Source organism: Bombyx mandarina, chromosome 04, assembly GCF_030267445.1.
Source record: "Bombyx mandarina strain Sakado chromosome 04, ASM3026744v2".
Taxonomy (NCBI): Eukaryota; Metazoa; Arthropoda; class Insecta; order Lepidoptera; family Bombycidae; genus Bombyx; species Bombyx mandarina.
In genome coordinates, this window is record NC_143211.1 from 11,521,504 (window position 1) to 11,534,184 (window position 12,681).

At 34.8% G+C, this 12,681-nt stretch overlaps 2 protein-coding genes across 2 annotated transcripts in view; both read right to left on the minus strand.

The window, feature by feature from the left end:
- The window catches only part of Schip1 (Schwannomin interacting protein 1), a 50,618-nt gene extending 48,626 nt beyond the window's left edge, over window positions 1-1,992 (minus strand). Inside the window, exon 1 of the mRNA XM_089740327.1 lies at window positions 1,844-1,992. The gene's annotated coding sequence lies outside the window, so the exon portion shown is untranslated. The remainder of the gene's footprint in view (window positions 1-1,843) is intronic.
- A 3,978-nt stretch (window positions 1,993-5,970) lies between these two features.
- Window positions 5,971-12,681, minus strand: LOC114248340 (activating signal cointegrator 1 complex subunit 1). Its single transcript, XM_028181552.2, has 7 exons — window positions 12,364-12,681; window positions 10,445-10,538; window positions 9,870-10,002; window positions 9,495-9,623; window positions 8,891-9,051; window positions 7,395-7,570; window positions 5,971-6,253 (listed from the first exon to the last, which is right to left on the minus strand). The coding sequence occupies exons 1-7, from the start codon at window positions 12,473-12,475 to the stop codon at window positions 5,982-5,984; spliced, it is 1,077 nt and encodes a 358-aa protein (XP_028037353.2). The 5' UTR covers window positions 12,476-12,681; the 3' UTR covers window positions 5,971-5,981.

The following is a 12,681-nucleotide window of genomic DNA, read 5'->3' on the forward strand; positions in this document are numbered from 1 at the left end:
TATAGTCACAAAATGCCACTTGAAATAAATAAAAACATCAAAAGAATGCCAATTTTAGTCCCGAAACTGTTATAGTTTAGCCTCAAATCAACATTTGCTTTTCAGAAATTTCATTTCGTACGAAAACTGTTTTCGCATTCCAATTATAGCTGAATAATTGTTTTGGAGATTATTTCGCAAAATCCCTAGAACCTTTGTCATTGTATGGCATAAATTTAAATGTTTTTCATGGTAATTGGGTGTTGAACCCGCTCTGGTTGATACCAGCATCTTGCTTGTTACTGTCACTGAATGATAACGCAAGAAATGTGTTATTTAATGGTAACAGGGTATTGTAAGCCCGCCGGGGCAGGAAAATACCCAGGTTGATCCGGGGCAGAATACATTCATACTACCTAGAATCACTACGTTTTTCCACACAGTGTGTTTCCGGATATCTTGATTGCCACATTACATCTGGCTTTAGAATGAGCTTCGCTTCACGATGTGACAAAGCGCTATGACATGTTAACATTATGACAAAGCACTATGACATTTAAACAAGGTTCGCAAACAGCCCTCAGCGGCTTGGCTGTGCCTCTGACGTAGCTGACGTTTATAAGCGACGGACCATCAGACGGGCCGTAAGCTCGTCTGTCTACAAAGCCAAAATGAAACACGATCGGCTCATTCCTGCCGCGAAACAGCCACACATTGTGTTTGACAAGCGACAGTTCCGTTCTACAACACTCATGGACACTATGGACTTCGACCTCACAACTCAAGTAGTACTCTCGGTGTGATGTCGATGACTTCTAACTACTTAAAATCAGGTGGACCATGAGCTACTTTGCTTATATAGGTTTAAGTAATTCTTTTACAATTATTGAAACTTCCAGTATTTTTAAATGAAAATGAATCAGTTACTCATCCTTTAATCATCATTATACTTGACGAACGCCGTTTTTAATTGAATTCGGTTAAATTTTAAATACAGAAAGTAAAGATACGTTTTCCTACATCTATACTAATATATAAATCTACAGTGGTTTTTACGGATGTTCCGTTATAAGTACTGAACCATGCATCCGATTGACTTGAAACTTGGTATCCATGTAAAAAATACATGTACTTAATGGATAGGTAAATTTTTTTATGTGTGTTGGACTTCCTACACCAGTTGCGGGAGCGTTAATGAGGAGAATCTTTGTGGGGGTGAGAAATAATAATGTTAGTTTTGAATGCCCAGCGAAGCAGACGGGTAGAGCTAGTATCTCATATTTACGTAAACCTTCCATCATTTTTGTGACATTTCTTTTTAAATTGATCGTAATGTTTCAAACTATCTGCCACGATTAAAGAAAAGAAAATACATAATACCATTTGTTATTTAAATCAATGCGAAAGTTTGTATTAAAGAGACGATGCCCCCTCGTCTTAAAATGTCCGAAATTCACAAAAAAAATAATCGTATCGAGTTAATTCATAGTTCATTCATTGCTTAACATATTAACTTTAACTGTTTTTAAAAATCACAATTTTTATTTGTTAAAATGACATTAAAAAATTAAATTAACATTATATCCAGTAGAAACATGCATTTGAAAAAAAAACAAAAAAATATCACAAGGCAGACAAATGTATAAATAATTTGTTCATTTTGTTTAAAAAAAACTTAAGCGGATAGCATTTTCATTGGTAAAAATTAACGCTTCTGAATACAGAAGTCTAAATATAACACAAATTTTAAAATTTAAAATAAAACTAGTTGCAGTAGTCGTAAATTGAATATCAAAATCGAACTATAACACAAAAATTCCAAAGCTTTAATTCCTCATTCTACTTAACAACTTCGATTACTCACCGGCTACAAGAAAATCCGTAGGTCGAATAACGTCGCGTGAATTTTCACTTCGAGTTCGTACCCAACGAAAGGAGCGCGAAAACGGCGGGCGTTTTACGTAGACATTGCTCCCCTACTGAGTACTGAGAGAGTGCGCGCCCCCACCCACAGCGGTGAGGGCGCTACGCAGGGCTACGGAAACCATGTACCTATTACGAATGGCTATTACAATGATTCTAATATTACATTCCCATCGAGTAAATTATAAGGAATCTTCAAGTTTTATTGTAGATCGATCTCAAGTATTTTTTTTTCCTTGTAAGGACTACTGGTGGAAGGACCTCTTGTGAGTCCGTACGGGTAGGTACCACCACCCTGCCTATTTCGGCCGTGAAGCAGTAATGTGTTTCGGTTTGAAGGGTGGGGCAGCCGTTGTAACTATACTTGAGACCTTTGAACTTATATCTAAAGGTGGGTAGCGCATTTACGTTATAGATGTTTATGGGCTCCAGTAACCACTTAACAGCAGGTGGGCTGTGAGCTCGTCCACCCATCTAAGCAATAAAAAAAAACTAATATGGTACATAAAAGAAAATAATTCCAACTTGGATATTTAATCAAGCATGGTTAATAAAGGTGAAATGTAATTCTTAACGTTAAAATAATTAACTTTAAAAATTAAAAATAATTAACTGTATCTTCCAAAAAAAGAAAATAACGTTTTACATTCAATGATTACGCCCGAACTCAAGATTACAATTCGATAATAATAAATGGGATGGTGGTAGTCATCTATGAGTCATTTTTCATCGTCTTATTTTGCGGGCTGGTGGGCGAGCTGAGGTGTCCGCGCCGAGGGGGCACTCGGGGTATGTTGCACTTGACGGCCTACAATTGTTGAAGATATTTTAGGGCCCTACCCACCAAACGACTCTCCTTTGCACTCTCTCACCCGACGTCCGATCTCCGCCCGGGGTCAGAACTCGGTCAGAGTAGGGGGGTTCTCGCGGTCAACATTACAACTCGTGGCGCCCGAAGACGCCTGACCGACGGAACCAACGACACCAGTCTCCACGGTACAGCGGCCCGTCAAGCCGCCCTAGCGATGCTGCTGGTTTACCAGGATACCCCACTTGGTCAAAACTAGCCTACCGAGTCGGAACTCGAACATCGCCGACCGGGTTACTCTTCCACAGTACACCCAGTGACGACAGCGACGACAGTTACGCGTACAGCACCGCAGGGCGCAGTCGCCAACGCGTGATCCCATCCTCCTGGTACAAGCGCGCTAGAGTGACGGTAGCATGCGACGCAGCCTCGACCTCCTCAGGTCGACAGGAGACTATAGGGGCCGGAGCCTCGACCCCCAGCTCGGCGGCGGCAGAACGGCGCCCAGAGGGAAGAAGAGCTCTCCCGTGAGTATCTACGTTGCTCGGAAGGTGAGACGTCCTCGGTGGCAATTCACCCAGTCCGAGAGCACCGGGCGGATCGCCTCGATGGTCCGTCGTGATTAAAACCTCCGTGCTTGAATATATACGCTCAAGAACACAATTTAGTATTCGTTATCTGGAAATGAATAACTGATCAGATTCCTTTTTTATTATGAAATTCAGTATAAATTTCCAATTGAAGTATTTGTGAAATTCCATTTATTTAGAATACATATTTGTCATGAGAACTTTTAGATATACCTACTAAATATTGACTATCCTAAAACACTAAAATTTTATCTGAGCAAGTCGCCGTAAAATCAACTTGGAAACAAATTAAAAGTTCCTTAACACTTAGCCTAGTCCCTCGGGGTTAAACTCGTAAGATTATATTAGAATAATTATTTATTATTTTGACCCAGGCTTTCCCGTGCTATTTATTATATACCGCGTAACCCTTTTTACAGAAATTAAATACGTTTAAGAAAAACAAATAAATCTTCGCAATTTTTGATTAAAATAAATTTTTTGTTAAATCTTGTTTTTGTCAAAAAATATCTACAAATTTTCTTACTGTGAACTAAAAAAGTTTCACAAACTAACAAATGATATGTAGTTCATCTGGTCTAGTTCTAATTTCATTCATGGAAAATATCGATATGGGAAACTTTTGTCTCATGAAAATGCCTACAGCAACGTTATACAATCGAAACTGACGTCATTGCTGCCTGAGGATGCAACTCCGCCTACGATTCCCTCGAATCTAGGTCACCTAGTATTCTGATCCGAGTTGCAGACAGGTATTGTACGAGAATATTTCATTTCAATGTACCATTTAGAATATTTTTTTCTCATATTTTAGCTTGTTCTGCCGTCGTCATTTATTTAGTTCTTATTCCTGGTTTCTATAGAAACTATGACTGGATTCATATTATAGTCTATGAGCTCCGGAAACCGCTTAATGCCACAAAACCCTGAATGAACGCCTACATTCAAGATAGTAAAATTCTTCGCCTTGACTCGATGCTTTGAAGTTTTGATTCAAGTCTCTAGGTCTTCGAAATCGTTGTTACTTTATCACCTATTTGGAATGCAGTCAAACGAATTGGCAAGAAACTGAAGGTTTAGTAAATTTAGAGAATATTATTTAAACTTTTCCTTTTTATTCCCTACCTACCTATTCGCCGGTAGCCTAAGGGGCTATTCGAACTACGCTATGATTGATGGTAGGTGAGCTCACTGGGCTCAACCAGAGAAAATTGCTAACATTAGCCCTAGCAAGAACAGTACTCCGCAGAATTTATTGCTGGATCATAATCGCGACCCACTGAGAAGATCCGGCAAGAAGCTCAGTTAGTTGTGCCTTTGGGCTAGTTCGCACGTCTAACTCGTCGTCACAATCAATGAGTTCGACAGGAATAGTAATCGGTGCTTGACGAGCCTAAAAGCACCGAGAGTAGATCCCCCAAGAATTGTTTAGGGCGAGTGCGGCTTTACGTTGCTCCGTCGCCTAGCTCGGATATGTAATTAGCGGGGGCCACGATAAGAGGATTATCGTGGCGCGCCGCTTTTTCGAAGTAATTTATACATATAATAGGGATGGCTGGAACTAGAAACAACATGATAGCGCTGACTTAGGATCTGATCGTATTGTGGCTGTGTGGGTTACAAATTTCATTAATACAAGTAGTTTCGTGGTAGGACGAATTTATGTATTCTAAGAATTTGCACGATTCACGGATGATATTCAATCATTCAGTGACCCACTTAAACACAAAAAAATTTATCAACTCGATCCTATGATATCGTTTAGAGTTGAATGACAACACGTGTAGGTAGATAATTGTATCGCCGGTTGAATGACTATTTGGTTTAAACGACATTTCGCTTAACACGCGACATGTATCTTTTTAATTAAAGGTCTGTTTTATTTGGTATTAGTATCAACAATTCGATGTTTATAATTGAACTCTAGTTACGTTTACTCCGTTCAAATAGCTGGAACTGGAAGGAGAAAACCTTGAACAGAGCAGTCTAGAGAGACATACTGAAGCAGGCTTAGGCCCATCCTGGGCTGTAAGGCCTAAGATGATTCAAATAGCTAAAGTTTTTTGTTATGATGTTTTTTCAAATTTTAAACTTTAAGTGTGTCTCCTGTAAAATTACAAAAATATCGCTTAAACTACCGTCTTTCAACCGATATATACGGCAATGAACGGAAGACATCCCTACGATCGTGGTCGTGCGTAGAAGGGGTTTTTATTTTCCATTGCTCCGGAATTTATTGCTTCTAGTGTACGTGATTTTCCTGATATTCAATTATTGCTATTTATCAACGAATTTCTAAATTAAGTTTACTCATTAAGAATAGGTTTTATCAAAAGTCATCCATCACTACATAGTATAAAACAAAGTCGCTTTCTCTGTTCCTATATCTGTCTGTCCAAAGAGTGATTGAAGAGGAAGGTTTATATGTATAATAACATCCATTAAATAGTGAAGAAATCAATAATAAATTACAGTTTCCGAAGCGAAGCGAGGGCGGGTCGCTAGTATAAAATAAAATACAGCGTCGACAACAAAGCCTTTCGATTGTTATTCAAATAATAATTTCCATAAACATTAGATAAATATGATAACATTTTCTTAAGCGTGATTTTAAGATTACCGTGTCGGTCTTTATATGAATACTCGTAAGGAATAAATAAAAGATCTATGTCGTCTCAAATTTATATTTTACAAGATATTATACAGGTCGGCTGATAATATCCGTCTGGCCCCATCGTGTGTCGTTGCGAAAGATGTATCTCTGTCACTTCCATAACTCCGAAATCATAATCTGCGAACTTCTCGAGTATCTCAGATCCGTCGAACGTTTTTCGATTATTTATGGTTTGATTTTGTTGAGGTGCATCCACGCCCGTCGTTTCTCTATACTTTGTGTTTATAAAAGTTACGTGCAATTTTATATTTTCTCTTCCGAATTCCTTTTTCATGAACCCTAAAATTTCAAGTAAATTACAAATTATTATTTTAAATTCATAATAAGTTCATATATATATATATACTAGCGGACTCGGCCACACGTTGCTGTGGCTGTGGGTTAAGGTTTTTGTTTCTAAATAACTCGCGGCCGCCTATGCTAATACAAAAAATTGACAACGTAAGAACAATTGGATTTCACTGTATTGCGTTTACTACGAAATAAATTTCACTTATACTTTAGCCTCAGAAACACGTGGTGCTTATGCCATTAAATTGTAGTTTATGTGAAACGTTGGTATTTTTAGCACAGCGCCATCTATGAGATATTAAAGTCACAGTATAACAATTGTTTGTAAAAACTGATTTAAGGCGCCATCTGTTTTAGACTTATGTTATACTTACACTTATACTTACAATTAATAACAAAAATCAACATAAGAAATCATTTTATTGTTAATTAATAAATATTGCGACCATTCATCGAAATAAAAACCATCCTATGTTGGTATCCATATAAAGTTGGATCGAACTGCACATGGTGTGCGAATTTTATTATAATCGGTTAAGTGGTTTAGGAGTCCATTGAAAACAAACATTGTGACACGAGATTTATATATATTAAGATAGTGGTGTGCGAGGAGTTTTTAATGATTATTCTAATAATCTATAATATAATAAATATGAACAGGCAAAGACAAGATAATCCCGTAACGATCTTTAGTTATAAATTAATATTTTTAGACACATTTTCCTTTCATAGCTTTTTATAAGAGACAATGTCAGTAACAAAACAAAAGAGGGATTATAACGGGTGAATCCATAGTATGGACCTAAATCTAGAAGTGTCGAAGTGTCATTGATTTTTATGAAGATTTCTGTAATCGATTGAACAAGCACAAGTGAAAATAAGCAACCTCAAATTAAATGTCGCTAATTAGCATTCAGTTTATTTCTGTCGCAAAGCAATCATAAGTTCCAGTGGGAAGACCGATTTTTTTTTCCTACCTATGCTGATAGCTTTGGGAGGCCATTTTTTAGATCTAGCCACTCTAGATGGGCACGTAGGAAGCTAACTGATAACAACATGAATTCACCATCTTGAGATATGAGATCGAAATCTCACCCCCTTTCACCCAAAATAAATTGACATCACATACCAGCTCTATAGAAATGATATACAAGAGCATCACCCAACTTCTGTATGAGGCCGGCGGCCGCCCAATCTTCTTCTTGTACACGTCCATACAAAACATTAATCGCCTTTGGATCATCGTTCATGTACGAGAGACCCTTCAATCTGATCTTCAACGGTACGTGGCCTTGTAACAATGGACTGAAAATTTACAGCTAAACATAATCATTGCTATGCAAACAGATTTATCCATTCAGAACAAGTAATCTTGACCGACTTGTTCGTTGTCATATTGATCTATGCGTAACATTGTGTATGCATTGAGAAAAATATTATATAATAATATTAGTAGACGCGTGCACAACAACACACAATGTGCGAATCACATATAGATTCATGTGATACCGTGAAAAAAGAAGTCATTTTGAATCAAACATCTTTTACAAACAGACTCCGTTTTTTTTATTGCTTAGATGGGTGGACGAGCTCACAGCCCACCTGGTGTTAAGTGGTTACTGGAGCCCATAGGCATCTACAACGTAAATGCGCCACCCACCTTGAGATATAAGTTCTAAGGTCTCAAGTATTAGTTACAATGGTTGCCCCACCCTACAAACCGAAACGTATTACTGCTTCACGGCAGAAATAGGCAGAGCGGTGGTACCTACCCGTGCGAGCTCACAAGAGGTCCTACCACCAGTAAAAACTATTTTTCTAATGTTAAACGGAATGCGACTTCGTTTGTTTTCGCCACTTTATTCACTATGTGGCATTGAACGGTGAACTCACGTGACACCATACATTATGTGCTATAGAAACTTGCAGTTGAGACAGAAATGGCACCAGCCAGAAACTGAATAGAGATGCAGTCTCGATAAGTACAACAACTAACATTAACAACAGACAATTATTGAATCTAGAATGGGACCTATTTTCTTAACATTCACCTTCAAAACTTCCAATACACTGTCCCTAGTCGCATTGCAAATGGCGTCGAAAAGAAACGAGATTTTTGGATTCAGCTCGAACTCTCATAATTATTTTGTTAATACGCTTTTATTAGCTTCAGAAGTGTGTATGTTAACATGTATGTAACAGAATCTTTGAACATGATTTTGACCCCTTTCAAAACGTAGGATTCACTCAAAATTTGGCATACTTATTAAGGACCGATGACAATTCAATATTTTAAAAAATAATGAAAAATATTAAATTCAACTAAAAAATGAAAAATAAATAATAGATTTAATTAAATGACTTTATTGTATGAGTAGAAGAGTTAATTTGATAATATCCTGACTGACTGATAGCACCCACGCTTTTTTACAATAAAATCATTTTTTCTTACACTATTTTTAATTCAAATTTGTTAAAATTTATATTCTATTTTTTAGTTGAATTTTCTATAAAAACGTATTTTTTTAGTTTTTTTAAACTATTATTTATTTTATTGGTTGAAATTTGTCATCAGTGCGTCAGTTTTCGGTCGCGATACCACACCCTGTATATAATTAAACGTACATGACAATTGTATCCCTCGCTTCGGTCAAAAGATTTGTTACTTGTATTCTTTCATCATTGTCCATCAAACTCATAACGCCCAACGTCAAATGTAGTTTATGAGACCTGATGAACAGGGACTCTTCTAGTGTTGGATTTGGACATTCTTGTAATACCCTTTCCTACAAATTAAAATAATTTTATTAAATAATTTCATTCAAAATACTTAATTTTATTAATAATGTATAGGTACATTATTAATAAAATTCTAATCCCATCAGTCAAGTAACTTGCCGACTGCAGTAGACTGCTGGTAGGGCGATTTGATGTATCAACATCCTGCCTATTTCTAATATAATTATGTATATTTTATAATGATAAGTAATATAATAATGTATTAATTATGATTATTATTATTTAAAGGAGTATTTAAATGATTTACTTAATTGCTGCATTTGATAATCAAGATAATCTACTATCTGCTTTTTGCTCCCCATGGGCAGAAATTGCATAAACTTACAAATAAATAAGAACTGAAATGGTTCACCGACAACGGCCACTGCAGGCATAAACAATAAGAATGCGTCCAAAATAACTACACAAAAATGCAAAATCTCATTCACACCTTGAATTTTTCAAACTCCTTTACAATATCTGCATTATTCATTGGTATTGATAAAAAATGCGTAGATGTTTGTTTCATCCTAGAAGACATTATAATCATGTTTATTCTGCGCCTAGCAGCCTTCACATTCTGAAATTAATATTAAAATATTTTCTTTACAAAGTTACTCGCTTTTCTTAACATTGATTTATTATGATTTAAATCAAAAATTTATTTACATCAGCAATTTTTTACGTTATTGTAATTAATATTTATGTATAAATAGCATCCAATTGTTTCTACTCTGTGTTGTGAATTTACTTCATTACAAATTACATTATTTTAAAATCATTCCCGATGATGATTCTTTATTGATACATATTGTGTAATACTTACAGACTCAGCTGGTCCTAAAATGACAACGTCCCCAGTCTGATCGTGTTTTGGAATTTTTATGTCCGTTTTTGTGTCTCTTTTAATTCCGCTTATAATAGCACCTTTCTTCCCTATTATGGAGCCGAGGTAATGTCTAAAAATAATAATAATACTCATTGTTAACAACAGTGTACATGCTTTTGTTTGTCCATCTACATAAATAAAATGACTCCACAGCTCCATAGACAAGCCAGTAATTTTCCATCAGAGATTTTGGAAAACATTCATAAAACAATCTAAATTCCCAGGTACAGTAACTGTGCTGACTAAGATGTCTATAGGATCCTATCTCATAGCACTGTTAAGAAAGACATATAAGCAATGTTTCCAGATGAATAATCCATGATAGGAGAAAGACAAAAGAAATCCTCAAGAGCCTAAAGGCAGGGAAAATACAACTATTACATGTAGTATGTGCCATAGGTGTTCTATACTCTAAGGTGATACTACAATCCTCTTTTATGAAGTTATGACCACTATTCCAGTGAAATTGCACTAAAAAATTGGCTTTTATTATTTAAATAAAAAAAACTTACTTAGAAACATGAAAACTGGTACAATATCTAGAATTATCCAGCATTACAACTTTGAAGTCATCCTCTTCATCATCTGGTTCTTCAAATGTTATTTCTGAAATAAAATATGGGAATTTTTACTTTTTTAATTTAACTACATGAACTTGAAGAAGAGCAACTTGTACACTAAAAGTATATTGTGTGAAGTCATTACATGAAGGATCCTGGGATGATGATCAAGCCATAAGGGTAGCAAGTTTGTAACTGAGACTGAGATAAAATAGGCACCTTTCCTGCAAAGCGAGATTTGATGTGGGATTATGGTGGACATTGAGAACTTTATTCTAATATAATGTACCCTCTAGAATAAAATTAAAATGCTTACAACTCTATTATATCTGAATCATTATAACTTTGATATTATAAACTTGATACTTTGCTGTCTATTGGCTTTGGTATTGAGTTAGCACCAAGTGCTGACTAGGTGATGATATCATGTCCTCGAAATTATATAAGCAGTTATAAAGATACTTTTCTGATCACATATTAATTTTCCTACGGACATAATCTCAGTACTACATATTGTAGTAAACCACTACATTATTTTTATTTGAGTTGGCAGTAAATATTGTTAATTACTTAACATTATAGTTTCTTTAAGATGGCGTTTATTATTCTTTGAGATTGATCTAATTTTGTTTCAAATTTTTTGTAAATATCTCTAAATTTAGGTACAGATGGTTTCAAATCTTCAAGGTTTTCACTGCATTTTTTAAGTATAGTTACTGTTATAACTTTTCAACAGTTATGTTGTTTTTCTTTCAACAGTTTAATTTTTATATGAACTATACAAACATTTCAAGCACCTGTTAGTTCTTTGATTTTTATTTTGACTATAACTTTGTTTCTTACATAGTAAAAGCCATTGAACACTGCATTGTCTTGTTTCCTCTAATTACTTAATACATCATCTAATATATATAATAACTATTATGTATTGGGTTATTCCTCTGTAAACTACGCAAGTAATTTTAAGAAAGCTGCTTAGGCAAATTTTTTTGCTTAAATATTTATTAAAGTGTACCTGAGGAATAAATATCAATATATTTAATAATATATGACAGGTGAACCAAACATTTCCAGAACTTTAAAATATTGAACATTTTCTGAAACATCTATACAGGGGCCTACATCAGAGAAATGCAAACTAAATGAAAAATACAATTTATATTTGAATAGAAAAACAATTCCATAGACTCAAATAGTTATGTCTTAGTTAATTAAATTTGAGGTGACAATATTGTTTTGGGAACACATCATGGGACTGCTTTTTAAGGACTATAAAGAGAATATCAATATAATAAATCAATATAAGAATAGTTAATGAAGTGTGTACAAAATAGATTAGGTTATTATATAGGTGATTATTGTTATATGCTAATTCTTAAAATTCACTTCTAATTCTTGCCCAGTTTACAGACAAACACCCATTAATTGATTTATCATTTTTTTGATTAGTCAGGCTCCGAGGGAAGATATTTTTATGTTATTATCTTGTTCTGCTGTGAAGTAGATCCCCACAATTGACAATAAAAAATTGCATGAATGACTTCTAACATACTTCTGCACACCATGGACTACAATATAATGTAAGTAATGTAATTTTAATTTGTAGCCAAATTTCCTGAACTGTATATGCAAGTAAATTATTTTCTCCCTCTATTCTAACTTCAGTCCCTTAAAAGAATATGTAAGCTAAAGTGGAAAGTATTGTTTTTTATTGTGATTAGTACTTGTATTCCTCTTCTGTCTTGTCTTGATTGCTATTAAAAAATAGTTGTCGTTTTCGCTATTCGCTCTCACTCGGTATTTAGTATCCATAAATTTTTTCTTTAATTTTTAATTTAGCGTAATTTTATTTCAATTTAAAATATTTTTACCATTTTCATACAGATCATGTTCTTGCATTGAATTAAATTCAGCTGGTGAATCATTAGCTCTATAACATCTTCCTTCAATCCAGACTACTTCTGGTTTTAAATTCCGTAACATTTTAATCTTTTTTAAACAGTTGTCCAAATTTGATTGCCATTACAATATACTACACGATTTTACATTGTTGATTGTAATGTAATAGATATTACACTTAATAATTAAGTTTAATTATGATAATCCAAAAAAAATATTCCGACGCTCAATGTCATTTCTAATATTTTTTTATTTTTATGAGCTGGTGACAAGGAGCTTTTTTTTTTGGT

Excerpts from the sequence above, each read along its gene's own strand:
- LOC114248340 (XM_028181552.2), bottom strand. The coding sequence starts at position 12,475 with ATGTTACGGAATTTAAAACCAGAAGTAGTCTGGATTGAAGGAAGATGT. Across the intron at positions 10,539-12,363 it reads ACATGATCTGTATGAAAATG|AAATAACATTTGAAGAACCA; the intron begins GTAAAAATATTT and ends ATTTTATTTCAG. Across the intron at positions 9,624-9,869 it reads TTTTAGGACCAGCTGAGTCT|AATGTGAAGGCTGCTAGGCG; the intron begins GTAAGTATTACA and ends TATTAATTTCAG.